A 20,177-nucleotide genomic window follows, 5' to 3' on the forward strand; every position below is an offset into this window, starting at 1 on the left:
TCTATCTATCTATCTATCTCATTTATTCAGCCACACAATCAATTGTTTTGTTTATCTCTTATTTGGTTTAAACCCAGGTTCATACAGCATGCTAAAACAAAACCAAGCAAATTATATTACAACTTAGCACAGCCATAGCACTCAGCTTCAAATAGACCATTCTTCAAATAAGTTACTCCGTGATATATCAGTTGATTGATTGATCAGAACAGAGCTGGAAGGGATCTTCAAGGTCTTCTAGATCACCTCCCCTGGTCAAGCAGAAGACCCAGTACCATTTCACACAAGTGACCGTCCAGTCTCTTCTGAAATAATAGACAGATTACACATCTTTGTTGAAGCTGAAATGAAGAAGTCAAAAATCAAAATTTTGAAAGACAAAAAAAAAAAGAGTTACAATATTTGGAGAATAATGCAGTTGGAACAAGAACTTAAAATATAGAATCAGTGCAGCTAAATATCTGTGAGAGCTGTTTAATGACCATCGCTTTTGGGTATGAGTGCCACTGGCTTAATGACCTCCACCCCCAAAAAACCATCCTCAAATCACATAATAACCCACTTAACAACCAGAACAGCTTATGAGCATAATTTCAGGTTCAATTACCGTAGTAAGTTGTGAATTACCTGTATGGATCAATTAAAGATAGGAAAGAAGGAACATGCAGAAATAGTTGGGTAACTTTTTCAAGGATAAAACTAAGTTTAAGCCTGCCATGTCTTCTGCAGTTCAGTTAACTCAGGCCAGTTTGTCTCTCTCTCTCTCTCTCTCTCCACCTCTCTCTTTCCCTTCCTCCCTCCCTCCCTATCTATCTATCTATCTCTATCTGTCTGTCTATCTATCTATCTATCATATCTACATCTACATCTATCTATATGCCAATGCTATTATAAAATTACATTTCTATCTATCTATCTATCTATCTATCTATCTATCTATCTATCTATCTATCTATCTATCTATCTATCTATTTACATACACACACACACACACACACACTCTTATATCAATGCTATTATAAAATTAGCCTGCCTTAAAGTGATAGGTGAAAACTCAGCTATTTCTCACAACCTTTGCTCAGGAGCTCACAGGTAAAATGTGTGATTTGCAGGCAGGCAGTGCTAATTTCTCTTTCCCATTTTTGTGTAAAAGGAGCAAGGATGGAAAAACAAAACAAAACAGAAAGACAGCTATGAGTTCTCGAAGCGTCCTGAGATCACACAATCACTTTCTGTGACCTTCTGACAAGCCAAGTCGATGGGAGAAGCCAGATTCACTTAACAACCAGTAAGTGAATTAGTAAGTTGTTAGCAACAACTTAACTAACTTCACAACTTCAGTGATTCACTGAACAACCGCGGCCGGGAAGGTTGCAAAATGGGGCAAAACTCACTTAACAAATGTTTCGCTTAGCAACAGAAATGTTGGGCGGCTCAATGGTGGTCATAAGCCGAGGACTTCACGCAGTTCGAGAATGCTGAGTCATGCGTGAGATGATCTACGCTGTGATTGGTTGCTGGGGATGTAAAAGGGCCGTTTCCCCTTTTCCCCACCTTTTTCCTTCTGTGTATATTGTAAACATTTGTCTCACGATTGATGTTCCTGTGTTTCTAACTATCTTGTGTTGTTTCTCTCTGGCTGATAACAAAGACCCCTTTAAATTTAAATCTAAAATACATTTATATATTTCAAACACTACAAGTTTGCGTTAGGGTCTCCAATTTCATCTGGATAGCGGCTGTGCAGTTCTATGACATACTTCATCACTGTTCAAAAGCTTAATTGCTGCTCTCCACAGATCGTGTCATAAAACATAAAATATAGAATAGTGATGTACCTCACTTATCGTATGAATTTAATTGTTAGATTGTCCTGACATTAAGAATGGTGTGGTGGCCTAGAGATGGAACTCTCACCTCACAATCAGGAGGCTGTGAGTTTGATCCTACGTAGAGACAAACATTTCTCTCTCTGGGCACACTGAGAATATATCTGCCGAACAAAACTCCACATTGGTGACAGGAAGGGCATCTGGCCAGTAAACACTCTGCTTGCTCCATTCAGTTGCCCAGACTTCATCCCGCAAGGGATTATGGAGTTGTTAAATGAAGACGATGATTGTCCTGACGTTACTTGAAGGCGTTTGCATTTTTATATGTAGTTCTTCCTTTGCTGTGTGAATTTTTTGAGCAAAATAAAAAAAAATTAAGGATGGATACTGGGTGAATGATGTTTGCAGTCACATATTTTTGTGAGACGGCTGTATTTCGACTCCACCTCCATTTTGTGACTGTTTTTAGATAGGCTGAAAGGGAACACAGCTACAGGCTGAAAGGGAACACAGCTACAGGCTCAAAACGTGGTTTTGTAAGAAATGAAACTTCTTTTGAGTGGCAGCATTTAAAATGCGCAAATCATTGAAAAGTATGGGCTTGAAATGGGCTGATATACATTCAGTCCTTGACTTACAACCATAACTGAGCCTAGAATTATAATTTGTGGTAGTTGCTAAAAGGTCATGATGTGATTTTACAACATTTCTTGAGCTGGCCATTAAGCATACACCACAGTCGTTAAGTGAATGCTTCCGTTGTTAAGTAAACTCTATAGTCATTAAGCGAACTTGGGTTTTTTATGAATGGATTTTTTTTTTTGCTGAAAACTGGAAATAAATGTCCAAAACTGGCAAAAAAACACCACAAATTGTTAGTCGCATGACTGTGGGACACAATAAGCATCCATAAGTATGTGTTGGTAGCCAAGCCCCCAAAATGTGATCATGTGACTGCAGGTCACATGAATAGAATTCTTTATTGGCCAAGTGTGATTGGACACACAAGGAATTTGTCTTGGTACAAATGCTCTCAGCGTACATAAAAGAAAAGGTACATTCGTCAAGGGTCAAGAATCATCAGGTACAATTAATGATAGTCGTAGGGTACAATAAAGCAATCAAATCATACTAGGAAACAATCCATATAAATCATAAGGATACATTGGTGCGGTCATTGGAACTTTGAAATTGGGTCATAAGTAACTCTGGGGAAGTCCGTCATAACTTTGAACAATTGCCAAGCAGCTAGTTATTAAGCAAGGACTACGTGTACAATTTGCATTAGCCATGAGGTGGACTGCGATTGTACTGACCCAAACCCTTGTCCAATAAAACAAACACAAACCAAAAGGAACAGAAACCTTTTAATGATTCTTACGAATCCCCGGTTAAAAGGCTGCTGCAAACTAATTAACTTTGATAAGCATGAGCCTTGCCAAAACTGTGCGAGGCTGCCGAGAATAACTAAAATAAGAAATATTTTACAACACAAGAGTCTTCAAATACCAACTAAGATACTGCAATGTCCACGAGGCTGGAGTTTCAAAACGTCTTTGCCTTCTGCAAAGTACGTTCGTTTCACAGCTGGCTTCTATCTTCTTGAAGGAGAGGCCATTACCTTGCAGCCTTACTCGCGAGTCACCCGTGCTGTTGCAGCTGCTTTTTCCTCCGAGCAATCTTGCACGCACATGCACTTAGCACAGGGGAACCTCCTCGTCGCTGCTGCCAGCCCCCCATAATCTCTGAAGGCAGCAGTCCGCTCCCTAATGGTCCTGGCCCCTCATCTGAGTCCTCGCTCTCCTCAGCCGTCCGCACCTGCTTCGGGCTAACCACAACAGCGATGCACTTGTGTCTCCTTTAAGTTTTGTTTCTGGGGTAAAAGAAAATATAGGCAATCCTCAAATTAGAACAATAGCTGAGCTCAATGTTTCTGTTGCTAAACAAGACAATTCTTAAGTGAGTTCTGCTCCCATGTTACAATCTTTGTGCCACAGTTGAAGTGAATCGTTGCCGTTGTTAAGTTAGTCACACGGTTGTTTAAGCAAATCTGGCTTCCCTGATGATTTTGTTCATCAGAAGGTCTCAAAGCGGGATCACGTGATCCAGGGGCGCTGCAACCGTCATAAATATGAGCCAGCTGCCAAGTGTCTGAATTTTGATCATGTGACAATGGGGATGCTGCAACGATCATAATAGCACTAGCACTTAGATTTATATACCGCTTCACAGTGCTTTACAGGCCCCTCTAAGCAGTTTACAGAGTCAGCCTCTTGCCCCCAACAATCTGGGTCCTCATTTTAGTGACCTTGGAAGGATGGAAGGCTGAGTCAACCTTGAGCCGGTCAGAATTGAACTCCTGGCAGTGAACAGTGAGTTAGCCTGCAGTATTGCATCCTGACCACTATGCCACCCTGGCTCCTTCCTTCCTTTTTCCTTCCTTCCTTCCTTCCTTCCTTTTTCCTTCCTTCCTTCCTTCCTTCCTTCCTTCCTTCCTTCCTTCCCAATAGCACTTAGACTTATATACTGCTTTAGAATGCTTTACAGCCCCCTCTAAGCGGTTTATAGAACCAGCCTTTGCCCCCCAAAATCTGGGTCCTCATTTTACCGACCTCAGAAGGATGGAAGACTGAGTCAACCTTGAGCCATTGAGGATTGAACTGCCGAACAGCTGGCAGCTGGCAGTCAACAGAAGTAGCCTGCAGTACTGCACTCTAACCACTGCACCACCATGGCTCACTGTGTGAAAAACAGTCATGAGTCACTTTTTTCAGTGGCATTGTAGCTTCAAACGGTCACTAAATGACCTGTTGTAAGTCGAATACTATCTGTATCTGAGATAGAGCACACCACCTGAAGTCTTTGGATAGAAAGTTTCATGTGGGCTGTTTGTTCTCAGCCCAAAACTAAACACGTTCTCTCTTTTATGCACAACCTGTTTCTAATAATTGCTCGTGGGAAAGAGTTGGCAACCACTGCAAAGGAAATGGCTGGCAGAACGAGAGGGCACGGATGCAGTTTTGCAGCACCGTTGTGTTGCCAATAACAAATGCCACTGAGTTCTGCCACCCTGAGGTCCTATTGGTGAGAAGCATTATTTGCGCCTAAGAAAAGTTAATCACTTCCTTCCATGTTGACATAAAATGAGCGTCTCTAGGATTTGCAAAATTCAGAAGAAAAGTATGCACTGACTGGTTTATACCTTACAAAGTTGACAATACATTCCCATCCTATGTGCATTTATATTACGCTATTATTATGTGTTGTTTCATATATCTCTATTGCTGCTATCCATCTATTTTATGCCCCACAGATACAGATAGATGGATGGATGGATGGATGGATGGATGGATGGATGGATGGATAGAGATACAGATTAACAGAGTTAGAAGGGGCCTTGTAGGTCATCTCCGCCCAAGCAGACCCTACTTCATTTTTGACAGATGGCAGTCCAGTCTCTTCTTGAAAGCTTCCAGTGATGAAGCTCCCACATAGTAGATAGACAGACAGACAGACAAACAGAGACAGGAGATAAACACACACACACAGAGGGTGGGGTAAGTAGATACATAGATAGAAAGAGAGAGATTAGGTAGGAAGGTAAGTAGATAGGTAGATAGATAGGCAGGCAGACAAGAGAGATATATAGAGAGATAGATAGTAAGCAGATACATAGAGAGATTAGAGATAGAAAGAGAGAGATTAGGTAGGTAGGTAGGTAGATAGATAGATAGATAGATAGATAGATAGATAGATAGATAGATAGATAGATAGATAGACAGAGAAACAGACAAACAGACAGAGACAGACAGACAGCTGATTGGCTAGAGGCAACCCACCTGACTCAGGTGAGATTGTAGCTGGTTTACGTTTCACTCTCTTGATTTTCAAATCCAGACCATAATATCCATGAGGGCCAGTGAGCTGTGGCCATGTCATCACTGTCCCCTTTTAGCAATGTTTCATCCAGTCCTTCTAAATGCGCTAGAAACGGGGGAAAGAACTGCCTGTTACATATTTCCCGGATTAATGTTGATTGAAAAAGGTTGACTGAAGTCCACCAGCCATCCGCGCAGGATTCAGGTTTCCCCTGTCTTGGGAAATATTTTATGTTGACTTTACAGGTAGTCCGCAACTTACGACAACAATGGAACACCCAAATTTGTTTATGGCTAAGCAAGACAGTTAAGTGAGTTTTGCTCCATTTTATGACCTTTCTTTACCATGGTTGTTAAGCGAATCGCTGCAGTTGTTAATTTACTCACACGGTTGTTAAGCGAGTCGGGCCTTCCCATTGACTTTGCTTGTCAGAAGGTCACAAAAGTGCTGTTGTCACTTTGGACAATCAGTAATTGAACTGTTGTAAGTCGAGGACTACCTGGATGTAGCCGATGCTGAGAAGGACAGAATAATGATGTGAGATACCAACTGCCTTGTTTCTTTGCTAGTGAGCCGCACTTTAGCTGGCAGAGTGATGAGGAACGGGCGAACTGGACCAACAGCTCCAATTTCATGGATGGCGGAGCTCTGAGGAGTGGAAGTGGCGCAGGCAGCAGGTACAGAGATTGGAGGGCACAGCCCTGGAAGGGTGAGATCCTGCAACAGACCCTTGAGATCATCCAGGAAGGCATCACCACTCGTGAATGTGGCACATCCTTTCCATGCAGAGCAGGTGTCCCCCTTTGGAAGCCATATTGAGATCAGAAAAATGGGAGGGGGGAATTTCTTGGTGTGTATGTAGTTAGACATAATAACATTCTTTTTCTAAGTCAAGGTCATGTAATTTCTGCACCTGGGTGAGAGGACGTCTCAAGTTGGAACGGATGGTGATTGGGGCATGTTGATGCGATGATGGACACAGGGGGTGGATTTGTAGTTTTTACGTATTGCAAGGAAATCCAGAACTTTCAGATTCGGGATTCCCCAGATGTGCCAGTTCATTAGCCAACTAAAACAGAACTTTTGAGAAGATGTCAGTCTTGGAGTTATTCGTTGGAGTGGAGGTTTTCTGGAACGCTGACAGCAGGGGTCTTCAACCTTGTCCACTTTAAGATTTCTGGACTTCAACTCCCAGAATTCCCCAGCCAGCATGGAGTTGACGTTCCACAACTCTTAAAGTGGCCAAGGTTGGACTCTCCTAATGTAGAGAAAAGAGAGGTCCCACCTTAATCCTTAAAAGTGTTGGCCTGTCGGCCGCCGGCCCCTCCAGTAGCCAAACCAGGGGAGGAGGCGTGGGAGTCAGGGCTAGCATCAGGGCAACCTGAGAGGGGGAAGAGGGAATGGAACTGGCAGACAGAGAGAGACAGAGACAGAGGCCGAGCCTGGGCCAGCTGTCAGTCCTCAGATGAAGAATCAACAGCCCCCAGGTCTGGAGGTGGCTGATGAGGAAGAGGAGGAACAGCTGGACCCAGTGCCTGATGTTCGGATGCGCAGAAGGCAGAGGAGAGGAGAGCAATGGAAATCTATGGGCCGGTCCTTGGGATGGAAGAGCCACTGCTGCTAGTGAAGCCCCACCCTAGCTCTGGGGATAAAAGGCAGCGGGTGGGGACGAATAGGTGTGGCACACAACTCTTCACCTCGCCTGCCAGACAGACTTGTTAGCCTGCAGTGAAAGACAAACTTTTTTGCTGGGGTTGCTGGCGCTCCTAATAAAGGAAACATTGCTTCAGCTACAGAGGGTTTTTCTTGTGTTTGGGGATTGGGTCAGAACAAAAAGTCCTTTTCAGCTGACGAAAGTGGAATACAGGTAGTCCTCGACTTACGACCGCAATTGAGCCCAAAATTTCTGTTGCTAAATGAGACGTTTGTTCAGTGAGTTTTGCCCCATTCTATAACCTTGTGAAGTGAATCGCTGCAATTGCTATGTTAGCAAGACGGTTTGTCAAGGCTCCGACATTCACCCCCATTCAAATCATAAGTCTCTAGCCGCATCCCTCAGAGTAAAAAAAATAATTTATTAGGAGTGACCATGTCGGCGTTTCCTGGGTGCAGCCAACTCTAAGTTACATAATTCATTATCACCCTTGACCCTGGTTTTCCCCCCACCCCCTGGGTGTATCATAATTCCTATTCTCCAATGGGACACCTCCATAGCCAAGAGTCATCAATCATGCTCTCCAGTAATAGTCTTGCGTGCCAACAGCTTTGGCTGCCTAGCAATTATCTGAAACATTTAAGGGATGCGCTACTTTCCCCACTCCCTTTCTTCTGGCAGCTAAAAAGACCAATGAAAATTTTTTTAGTTGACATGGTTCTTAAGTGACCTTGCTTGTCATGTGAAAAACAATCCTAAGTCACTTTTTACAGTGCCATTGTTAATTTTGAGTAGTCACTAAACGAGTGGTTATAAGTCAAAAACCACTTATAGTGTTCCAGACTTTTCGCAAGCCGGGTTTGCATATTTATGAAAAATAAGTGCATCTGAATAGGGGTGTATGCTCGGTTGTTTTCTGAGAGGGATGAATGTTTAAAAATGTGTGGAAGCAGGGTACCTGGGTCAGATCCTGTTTGAATTTATCCATGCATCCATGCGCTTAAAGAGCAGTAAAAGTTTCAAGATTGTTTTACTTTCCTGACAGAGCTGCAAGGAAAACAGATTTCAGGCTATCTGGTTGAATTTTCTGGAATTGCTTTGTTAATGACGTACATTTCAGGCATTCTTTACTTTTAACTGTACATCAGAATTGTACTTTAGTGTAGCTGTTTGATTGTTCCTGGACATTTATATAGCTTGTCAATCTTTTGTCCAATGCACAGGTGAATTTGATGTGATTATTTTTGTTTTGTGGGCACCATCCATTCATTGGCACTTCTGCAATTTTGTATATTTAATAAGCTTCATGCAGGAAAAAGAGAAATTAAATTGAAGATAGTGAGCCATAAGGAACAAAATTCTCTTTACTTGTCCATCACTGTCTGGGGTTCTCAGTTATGATTTCCCTTGTGCCAGCTGCTTTTCTTAAAATATATGGTCCAATATTCATTTTGTAAAACGTTTTGGCTGCTGGGCTGTTCAGATTTCTGTCAGTTGCTTAAAAGAAAAGCAGATTAATTTGGAAAATTAAATATTTGATTTGATTTCTGTTTAATTTAATTGACAGCTAGAGTTAAACATGATTGCACTGACAGGAAAAATATACAAAATATACAAAACCAGATTCTTCAAGGCAAGATTTCCCCAGTCTTTCGAGGAACAAATACAGATAGTCCTTACAACTTACAACTATTTGTTTAGCGAACGTTTGAAATTACAACAGCATTGAAAAAGCAACTTATGACCATTTTTCATACTTATGACCATTTCAGCATCCCCCCCCGATCAAAATTCAGATGGTTGCAGAGGTCCTGGTGGTCACGTTTTTACAAACTTCTGACAAGCAATGTCACTGAGGAAGCCAGATTCACTTAACAACTGAGTTACTAACTTAAAACTGCACCGATTCACTTAACAACCATGGCGAGAGTGGTCGTAAAATGGGGCAAAATGCACTACACAACTACCTTGCTTAGCAACAGAAATTTTGGTGCGATTGAGGTCATAAATTGAGGACTATCTATAGACCAGTTATCTGTGTCAGGACTATAAAAGCACCAGCTTTCATCCTATGAAGACCTCAGAGTGGGTTTTCCAGAGTAGGCTGAACCTGGGTAGGGTTCTTGCTTGCTTTCGATCCAGCCCATATTTATCCACTTATTTATTGATTAAGTGTATTTTGCCACCCATCTTATATAGAAACAATTCTGGGGGGATTGCAGCATTAAAACATTGGATAGCTTATGGTTCTGGGTCATTCTACAAACTCAGAACATGGGTTAATTCCGTAACCAAAGGAAGAACTCGTGCGAACAAAGCTGCTGCATTTTTTGGGTGGGTGGGTGAGTCTGTTTCTTCATTAGCCTGTCCGTTTCCTCATTAATGGAAGAGCAGAGAAACAGAGTTGGAAGGGACCTTGGAGGTCTTCTAGTCCAACCCCCAGCTCAAGCAGGAAAACCTTGTACCCTTTCAGGCAAATGTTTGTCCAATCACTTCTTTAAAACCTCCAGTGTTGGATCACAACTTCTGGAGACAAGCTGTTCCTCTGATTAATTGTTCTATCAGGAAATCTCTCCTTAGTTCTAGGTTGCTTCTCTCCTTGACTAGTTTCCATCCATTGCTTCTTGTCCTGCCCTCAGGTACTTTGGAGAATAGCTTGACTCCCTCTTCTTTGGGGCAGCCCCTGAGATATTGGAAGACTGCTATCATGTCACCCCTAGTCCTTCTTTTCATTAAGCTAAACAATTCCTGCAACCATTCTTGTTTTAGCCTCCAGTCCCCTAATCATCTATGTTGCTCTTCTCAACATCTTTTTTTGAGGCCTACTGCATATGCTGTACAAACCACAGTTAGAGGAAAGGGACTTATGAGATGGGCTGACAAACATTTTTGGAAAGGGCAGCCAGCTGTGTGAAGAGGATGTTAGAAGCAGTGAGACCTGGCATTCATTTTTGTGTGTGTGTCTCATTTGTTCTTCCTCAGGTACTTTGAATATTATGACGGACCTTTTGATTACAACTCTACAAAATGTCTGGATCTGAGGCGGGAAATAATGGAGCTGAAGGTTCTGACGGTGTAAGTAGGAACCTGTTCATTCCTTTTGTCCTGGGCAACACTGACCGAAGGGTGTGGCAAAATCCAGCCTTTTTTTTTTTTGGTCCAGAATAGGTTGTTTTCAAATTTACACTTTGCAGCGATGCTCAGAATGTGTAAGGTTTTCCTGTCAGGGTTGGTGAGTAACAGTGAGGTGGAACCAACACAGGGATGGGATTCTACCTGGTCAGCCCAGTTCTATGGAACCGGTTATCATGATTCTGCGCGGTTCAGAGAACCAGCAAATCGTGTTAATGGCTGGCCCCTCCCCTCCCTGCCTAGTCCTCCTTATCTCGCACGCGCGCCATCCAACTTGCTTGTGTTGTGCCTTGCCTAATTTTTGGTAAGTTGCTATTTTTCCTCCCCCCCCCAATGATCAGCTGTTCCAACTATCAGCTGCGGCGCATGATTTAGATTAGCTAGGAAACAGGAAATCGACGGATTTCTTGCTTTCTAGCTCGTCTAAATTGCTGTTGGACTGCTTTGCCTTCAACCAGGAGGCTTCCTTGAGGCTCAGCCAGGGGTGGTATACAGTGAGGGGGGACGGGGAGAAGTGGCCTGCGAGCAGAGCTGAACCTTCCTGAGGAGTAGGACTGAAGCTTCTATTCTTCAGTGCAGACTCAGGCAGCAGATTGCAGAGAGGTAGATCTCTGAATGAATCTGTGGTTCTGCAAGCAACTCAATCTGCCTGCCTGCTTTGCCTGATTTTGGGTAAAAGTTGCTCTTTTTTAAAATAAAAAAAAATCAATATTTACGTAAATATTTACAGTATTTACATACAAGCCACACCCACCAAGACACATGACCACTAAGCCACACCCACAAATCAGTTGTTAAGAAATTTGAATCCCACCTCTGAACCAACAGCAGGTGTAAGTCAGCTCCTAGTCTGCTCCAACTTGCAGGAGAGTTAGCGTTCACCCAGCATCAGCTGGGATTGTTAGCTTTTCTGGAACCGGTGGCAAGGTCTTGAAGACAAGATTGTCAGGAAGGTGTTTTCCAAGGAATGACAGAGAAACAAAAAGGTTGGACGTGGGACTGTTTATGTTCATAGCTATACTTGTCATCTTGTACATGTTTGACAAACAAATAAAATAAAATAAACCTAAAATAAATAAAGCCATCAATTGCCTGTGTCCAATCAGCAAGCTTGACTCTTGCCAAGCCTGCGATCAGAATATTCTTTTGTTTGACAGGCAAAAGAAGCCAAGCAAGCCACAGGATCTGGGATACCCACACATGTATGTATGTATGTATGTATGTATATGTATATAGCAATAGCAATAGCACTTAGACTTCTATACCGCTTCACAGTGCTTTCCAGCCCTACTCTAAGCAGTTTTACACAGTCAGCCTGTTGCCCCCAACAATCTGGGTCCTCATTTTACCCACCTGGGAAGGAGGGAAGGCTGAGTCAACCTTGAGCCTGGTGGGATTCGAACTGCCAGATTGCAGGCAGCCGGCAGTCAGCAGAAGTAGCCTGCAGTACTGCACTCTGACCACTGCGCCACCACGGCTCTTCCGCATATATTCCATATCCTGTGGTTTTCTTTGCTTCGGAAGAATGTGTGTTGAGTGTGTGTGTGTAGACACAAACGCGCACACGGAGACTCTCTTCCTTGACCAGGATGATGGGTTGCGTTGTTGTTGTCCAAATTGGGATGTAGATGCTGCTGCGTTTGGAATTCAGCTCTAAGGTGACCATTTTTTTCTGCCTGTTTTAGAGCGAGGCAGACAGAATTGTTTGAAAGGTGGAAGAACCTTCAGATCTGCAAGTGGGAGTTGAATATTACGGAGGCCAACTTCTTCAAGTAAGAGGGGGGTGAACTTTAAGAGATTTTACAAAACCTGATCCAGTCCCTAGCCCTAGCCCCAATCTATATCTTGACAGCGAAGATGGGTAATCGTTGATTCCAGGTTTATTGTTTCTCAGCTGCAGGGAGAAGTATAAATTAATTCTCTTTAAAAAAAAAAAAAAACTTTATTAATTTTACAATTAAAACAGACAACACATGCATAAATGTGAAAGAGAAAAAAAGAAATAAAGAAGGAGAAGTGGAAAAGAAAATTCAGAAAACAATTAAAAACCGTTTCATTCATTCTTTTCTACCACTGTGGCTGTGTTTTACTTAAAACCAGCCAGACTATATAGCCGTGTTGGCGAACCTGTGGCACGCATGCCGGAAGTGGCACGCTGAGCCATTTCTGCCAGCACACGAGAACTCGTCCAGAAGAGCCCCACTGTGAATGTGTGTGCGTTGCCGCCTGAGAGCTGATTGTTGGGTATCGGGTGCGCATGCACAGTGGAGGGGGAGACACGGGGGTGCGCGGGAGACATGCGCACATGTGCAGAGGTGCACGGTGTATGGTGGGTGGATCACGTGCGAATGCACAGATGTATGGCATGCGGTGGGATCGCATACACATGCACAGGGGTGGGGTGGGGGCCCAGCACGCATTGCCTTCTGGGTGCTGGCACATGAGCACACGAGCACGCGTGGAATTATCGGCACAGGACCTGAAAAAGGTTAGCTGCCGCTGCTATATAGGAACAGTGACCCAGCCAAGGTGATGTGTTCAATAAACCATACTTTATCACAGGACCAAGCCACTAAATTAGATGATGGTTCCTCAGATGATGGTTTCTCTAAGCTATGTCTCCTTCCAACATATCATCTTCTTTTAATGATCCCATAATCCCTTGTGGGGTGGATTTTGGGCAACTGAATGGAGTTCAGTGTTTACTGGCCAGATGCCCTTCCTGTCACCAATGTGGAGTTTTGTTCAACAGATAATATTCGCATTGTGCCCAGAGAGAGAAATAGTCTGCCTCTACCTAGGATCGAACTCACAGCCTCCCGACTGTGAGGTGAGAGCTCCACCTCTAGGCCGCCGCATCTCCAATATAGCAGGTTTAAATGCTTTGGGATTGAGATAGTCTGGGTTTTAGAATTCTGGGAGTCCTGAGAGACACCAGATAGGAGGAAATTGGGTTACCTAATGTCAGACATCTGCCCTTGATTTTTATTTATTTTTACTCGTCAATTGCTTACAAGATAATAGGTATAAGTAAAAACATAGTTATGAATACATGGATACATATAAGAAAAATAAAACAATATAAAATAAACAATAGGACAGGGACGGTAGGCACGTTGGTGCGCTTATGCACGCCCCCTATAGACCTCTTAGGAAAGGGGTAAGGTCAATAGTAGACAGTCTAAGGTTTTACCTACCATGGAAGGATGGGAGGCTGAGTCAACCTTGAGCCGGTCAGAATCGAACTCCTGGCAGTGAGTAGAGTTAGCCTGCAATACTGCATCCGAACCACTGTGCCACCACGATTCATGTGTATCCTTTTTGCATCTTCACATAGGTCTACTCTGTCCAGATGCTGCAGTGCACCAGCTTTCCTCTTCACCACACAAAAGAACACACCCCTGGGAACAGACCTGAAATATGAAGTGGATACCAGCGGAATTTTCCATATCAACGTCGAAGTATTCCGAATGTTTCCTAAGGTGTGGTGCCTTTGTTGACTTAAAAAAAAAAAAAGAATTGCCCATAAGTGCAGGTAGTCCTTGACTTACCACAGTTCACTTACTGATCGTTCAAAGTTGCAATGGCACTGAAAAAAGTGACTTACGACCGTTTTTTCAGACTTATGACCAGAGCAGGTTCTGACCAGTTCTGGAGAACTGGTAGTGGAAAATTTGAGTAGTTCGGAGAACTGGCAAATCCCACCTCTGACTGGCCCCGCCCCCCATCTATTCTCTGCCTCCTGAGTCCCAGCTGATTGGCTGGGTCTCCTTTGGTTGCCCTGCACAGGAGAATGGAGCTGGAAAGCAGGTTAGTGGGGTGGGGAGGGAATGGGGATTTTGAAGTATCCTTCCCCCAGGAGTAGGGGGAGGGAATGCGGATTTTACAGTATCCTTCCCCTGCCACGCCCACCAAACCACACCCACCAAGTCACACCATGCTCAGCAAGCCATGCCCACAGAACCGGTAGTAAAAAAAATTCGAATCCCACCACTGCGTACGTTGCAGGATTCTCTGTGATCACGTGATTTGTCACGTGATTTGCTCTCCTTTTGTGATCTTCTGACAAGCCAAGTCAGCGAGGGACTAGTTTCATTTCACTCATTTACCCACTGCAGGGATTCCCTCAACAAATGTGGCAAGAAAAGTCAAGAAATGGGGCGAAACTCACTGAACCAATTTCTCACTTAGCCACATTACATGTTGGGCACAATTGTGGTCATAAGTTGAGGGATGCCTGTAGGTCTGATCCCGGCGGTTGGATGCAAAGACATTGCCTGGATTTCGTAGCAGCTATGAAAAGGGAGAAATGAGTAAGTGAGTTTTGTTGACTTTCTATGGCTGTGATTTTCCTTCATGGTTGTTCTGATTAGCCTGCCACCTGCCATCTCGTCCCTGCGTATCAAGAGATAGGCAGCATAATTTATATTTAGCACAGCAGAGCATCAGAGTGATATCCTACCCATGTGGAAAATGGCCAATCAACATAATTTAAATCAGGCCATGGAATCAGTTTGTAGCTGAAGGGAGATTTGATCCACTAGCTTACCAGTGGAGTTCAACTCTACATCACATGATTATGGAATTTATTGTTTTGGTGTAGTGTGTGACCCCAGCCTACTGTGATTTACTTACCAAACAGTGGATTGTTTAAACCAGGACTTTATTAGTCCATCTATCGTCTTATGAAGAATGTATTTCCTTTGCTTCTCACCTCTTTGGTATTCATTTTGAAGTTATTTAGAATTTTACTTTGTCTTTTCCCTCCAAAGTCTCTGTGAGTTATACCAAGAGTCTCCAAACTTGGCAACTTTAAGACTTGTGGACTTCAGCTCCCAGAGTTCCCCAGCCAGCCATTCAGCCAGACTTCAACTCCCAGAATTCCTCAGGCAACTCAGAATTGCTCAGTCATGGCTGGCTGAGGAATTCTGGAAGTTGAAGTCCTTAAGCCTTAAATCTCCCAGAGTTCCCCAGCCAGCCATTCAGCCAGACTTCAACTCCCAGAATTCCTCAGCCAACTCAGAATTGCTCAATCATGGCTGGCTGAGGAATTCTGGAAGTTGAAGTCCATAAGTCTTAAATCTCCCAGAATTCCCCAGCCAGCCATTCTGCCAGACTTCAACTCCCAGAATTCTTCAGCCAACTCAGAATTGCTCAATCATGGCTGGCTGAGGGATTCTGGTAGCTGAAGTCCACAAGACTTAAAACTTGCCAAATTTGAAGACCCCTGAGTTATATAACTCCAATCATTTTCCAGAATCTAGCCATTCAGTTCTCAGACTTTCTCTGCCATTTGCCTTTTAGGTTCTAGATTTCTTCTACCCAGGGAAAGCATTTATTACCTTCATCACAGTTGACCTTGTGGCAGAATATCCTGAATAATATCTTTGCCTCCATAGTTAATTGGGTGGGTAGAGATAGGCAAGTTTATTTTTCCATCTCTTGGAGTGCAGAGGATTATCTAGAAATGTAGCACATATTAAATTTGCCACCTGCTTGTTGCCTGTAAACAATCTACTATGTTAACCTCACAGCCCTAATGGACTGTTTACAGTATTTTCTTTCATGAATCCTGCACCATGCATGCTTTAATTATTTTTTTAAAATCACATTTATTTCTATATTGCAAACACATTACTTATACAGATAATCCACAACATACAACCAGAATTGAGCCCCAAAAGTCTGTTGTTAAATGAGACAGTTGTTGAGTGAGTTTTGCTCCATTTTACAACCTCTTTGGCGACAGTTGTTAAGGGAATCACTGCATTTGTTGGAGCCTTGACCCAAGGGTCATAAGTGTGAAAAACAGTTTTAAATCACTTTTTTCAGTGCTGTTGTAATTTTGAATATATATAGTGAAAAAGCACTCACACATCATCACAAAATCTCCAGAACCATAAAGCCTACAAAGTTGAAATTTGGCACATATGTTTCTCTTGGCTTCTAGGTGCTTGCTAAGTAAGGATTTTTTTGAAATGACCATCAGAGCCTTAGTATTTCCTATATTATTATTAACACGCTCTGATGCTAAGGAGTTCTACTGCCCTTCCCCACCTGGAAAGAAATCTGTTCCAAATGCAAAACACAAGCAGAGAGGAGTTTCAGTTTTAGTTTCACAGCAGCAAGCAGCTTTAGTACAAAACAGTTGAGCTTAGCCACGCCTAGGCTCCTTGCTGTCTCCTTGTTCACACAGCAAATACTGTTTCACTTTCTAAACAGCTTTCAACTCTCTCACACACTGACAGGACGCTAGCCAGATAAATACCAATGGATGCTGGTAGGCAGAGGCAGAATTCCCCCCACTTATTTTCCTCCCCCCAAATTTAAGCCCGATCACATAGTTTCGTAGCGAAGCACGCCGGGTATCCTGCTAGTAATCACTAAATGAAGAGTTGTGAGGACTGCCTGTATGCATATATTAGTAGCATTGTAAGATCTTTCTGTGTATACAAGAAGCCAGCCGCTCTCTAACACCCCTGAGTCAAAATCTTGGCGCTTCTTAATCTGATATCATCAACCACCAAGGTCACAGGCAATTATTTTTCCAGTATTGTGACATCAAATGCAGCAGAGATGAAATCTTAATCCTGTAAGTTTGTTGTCTTTTTCTTTCTTACTGCAGAGGCTCCATTTTGTTATATTTAGCAAATGACTTATAAATTTCCCTTTTAATGCCATCGACCTCTCAGGTCTGTGTACAAAATCAGGGAAATGACATTGAAGGTTATTCAATTCAGTTCCGTTCAGTTCTGTTGACCTGACAGTTCCCAATTCACCTGAATAGCTAATTAAAAAATTCTAGATAGGTTTACCTGAATGCATGCAATCCGAGCAGGTTTCATACTGGCTGTTACATTATGGGTTTTTAAAATGTTTAAATTCCAGCTTTCTTGAGCAGTGGCTGCACTCACACAGTGCTCTGAATTACGTTAAGTTTTTAAAGCCTTTAAACATGAACTTGTTATCTAGGTTATTCTTTAATTTATTTGTATATTCCTTTTAATTATTAAGATACCAGCTGGTATAATAGCCTTTTCCATATAACTGTTGTACTCTATCACTTTTAAATCTACTTCCAGTTCAGTATTAATCCTGTCTGACAAAAGCTTATTCTTCTTTTATACACAGCCAGAATAGAATAGCAGGCACTCTTTAAAATTAACTTCTGGATCTATGGTTCACAAATATTTGTCAATATATCCAATGTTAAAGTATTTTGCTTCATTCTGTATCAGTAAATCAACTTTGGTTGGGATCTTTTAACTGTGGTCTACACCAGGGGTCTCCAAACTTGGCAACTTTAAGCTTGGGGGACTTCAACTCCCAGAATTCCCCAGCCAGTTTACAACTTCCAGCTTACAGCCAACTTACAACCAGCATACAAAACAGCAAAGCTGGCTGGGGAATTCAGGGAGTTGAAGTCCGCCAGGCTTAAAGTTGCCAAGGTTGGAGACCACTGGTCTATACTGTAATTCCTTCTGGCTCCCTCTAGTATCCAAGTTTCAAAGTCCCATTCTATCATTTTTAAAAAAGAATTCAAATCAATAGCGTTTTCCCATGAGAAGGATTCTTATGATTTTAATTTCAAAATCATATTTCAAGTCCATGGGGACTCTTAAATTTTATTTTTACAGAATCCAGAATCAATATTTTTAGAAATTATTAAACCTATAGTTAAATTTTCTTTACAAAAAAAAAAAAAATGGTTACTCCAAATTGGTTTCCTACCGTAACTACCTAAAAAATAATAATAAGGCATCAGAATGACTCTTAAGATAGACAGTTGAGTTCAAGAACACATTCCACAGAAGGAGTGTCATGGCTCAAAACATCTTTTCCCAACTTGGCTGGAGTTGGCATTAGATGTTGGATGATTGATAGGTATCACAGTTCAACACATGTGGCAGGTGTCAGTTATGGAAGGTTGCATTGGGAATTTAAACGATAAAACTAAAAGGGTATTTTGGGATATTTTGGTTTCAGACTCAAATAGGGTTTGGCATCTGCAGGATTGCTAATGGAATTCCTGCAACATCTTAAACTGGAATAACACAACAACATAGCTGGAAGGGACCTTGGAGGTCTTCTATTCCAACCCCCTTGGAGACCCTAGACCAGGAGTGCCCAACCAGGCTGTGCAAGACCCATTTGCACATGTGTGGGATCCAGGCAGCATGTGAAACCACAACCCCTGCCCATGGAAAAACCACCCTCCGTGGAACCTGTCCTTAGCACCCCATTTCAGACAAATGGTTGTCTAATTTCTTCTCAACCTCCAGTTGTGGAGTACCCACAATTTCCAGAGGCAAGCCACATCTTTTCCTAAGATTGTGGTGCAGCTGCAGAAAGCACCTACAAGATTACTGATAGAAGAGAATGTTTGTAGCTCAGAGTTGAAATGAGGGGTCCTTCTTGCTCTCTGAGCTTGATGATTTCTTCCAGACCTTTCATTACCAAACCAGATAGTATCCTTTGTGCTACTTACCTTAATGCACTGATGAAGTTACCTGGTTTGGTAACGAAACGCCTGCAAGAGAAGCACTAAGCTCAGAGACCACCAAGGACCCCCCCCCCCACCTACAAGATTCCTCAGAAAAGATGTGCCTGGTTTTTGATTTATTTTAGAATCAGGGCTGGGATGCTATGGGTTTTTCAGGGTTTCGGGAGAGCCCCTAGCTAAGATTCTGTGCAGTTTGGAGTTCCAAATCCCACTCCTGGCTGGTCCCACCCACCCCGCCCCACCCAGGAATCCCCACCCAGCCCATTTTGGATGCAGGTAAGTGCAGGGAGCACATGGAATGCAAAAAACAGGTTTCCCAGAAGTTTGAGAAGGCTGGAAATGGGCTCGTTTCCACCTTCCAGAGAGCCTCCGGAGCCCGGGAGGCCGTTTTGCCCTCCCAGAGGCTTGAGGAAAGCCTCTGGAGCATGGGAGGGCAAACACCCCCCCCGTGGTGCGGGAAGCTGACTAGGCCACGCCCACCATGGCCACACCCACACAGCCACTGGGCAGAAAACCCTTTGCTAACATTTTTGAAGCCTTCTCCTTTTTCAGATGCACTTCTCTGTCTGATGTGCTGCCAGAAGAGACAGCCAGGGATGGTTTCCAATAAAAGTTCAATAAAGAACGACACCAAAGAAAATACATCAAATATGTCAAACAGTCAATAGAAGCCAGTCTACCTTGCTGATGTTACATGCAGCTGATCAGATGTGGACTTCTCTCTTGGGAGCATACATATATGGTCTCATCCAATTGAAAGCTTCAAAGAGCTGGCTCACATCCCTGGCAGATATTCTGTATTAACAAAGGACTGAATTTTTCCACTTAAGCAGTCCTGGTGGCAAAGGAACATACAGATCTTCTTGGACAAGGTTGCAGAGAGACTGTCAGCTCAGCCTTGGAAAGCAAGACAGGATGACAAAGTGTGATGACCTGGCGCGTGGCACAAAAATAACAAAGTCACCAAAGCAGAATAAATTCCCTTTAATACCTCCAACTTGGCCCCCAATGTCCAGTTATCCTGGGCTGGAGACCAAACTCTTCCAAAAAACAGTCTACAAAGGGAAGAAATGCAGCCCTAACCCAAATACCGATAATTTAGAAATTAAAAAAAAACCAACACAAACCATGCTGAAGTAATTAATACGACAGGCCAGGATAATAAATTACAGACTTC

General features: G+C 42.9%; 1 protein-coding gene and 1 long non-coding RNA gene across 5 annotated transcripts in view; one reads left to right on the forward strand and one right to left on the reverse strand.

Moving 5' to 3' along the window:
* Nucleotides 1-20,177, forward strand: part of ST8SIA5 (ST8 alpha-N-acetyl-neuraminide alpha-2,8-sialyltransferase 5) — a 47,715-nt gene that overhangs the window by 18,063 nt on the left and 9,475 nt on the right. The window contains exons 2-6 of one of the 4 annotated variants that reach the window (XM_087927539.1): nucleotides 6,281-6,388; nucleotides 10,348-10,440; nucleotides 11,655-11,699; nucleotides 12,183-12,269; nucleotides 13,835-13,979. In XM_087927539.1, the coding sequence (XP_087783665.1) occupies nucleotides 6,281-6,388; nucleotides 10,348-10,440; nucleotides 11,655-11,699; nucleotides 12,183-12,269; nucleotides 13,835-13,979 (478 nt within the window). The remainder of the gene's footprint in view (nucleotides 1-6,280; nucleotides 6,389-10,347; nucleotides 10,441-11,654; nucleotides 11,700-12,182; nucleotides 12,270-13,834; nucleotides 13,980-20,177) is intronic. The other 3 variants (XM_087927540.1, XM_087927541.1, XM_087927542.1) reach the window with 3 other exon arrangements.
* LOC148127451 (uncharacterized) lies at nucleotides 12,265-19,908 on the reverse strand. The gene is made up of 3 exons (XR_015742416.1): nucleotides 19,681-19,908; nucleotides 13,695-13,910; nucleotides 12,265-12,391 (listed from the first exon to the last, which is right to left on the reverse strand). It is a non-coding gene; the product is annotated as an uncharacterized LOC148127451 (long non-coding RNA).

This window comes from Pseudonaja textilis, chromosome 2, assembly GCF_049901715.1.
Source record: "Pseudonaja textilis isolate UNSWEBS1 chromosome 2, rPseTex1.2, whole genome shotgun sequence".
Lineage (NCBI taxonomy): Eukaryota > Metazoa > Chordata > Lepidosauria > Squamata > Elapidae > Pseudonaja > Pseudonaja textilis.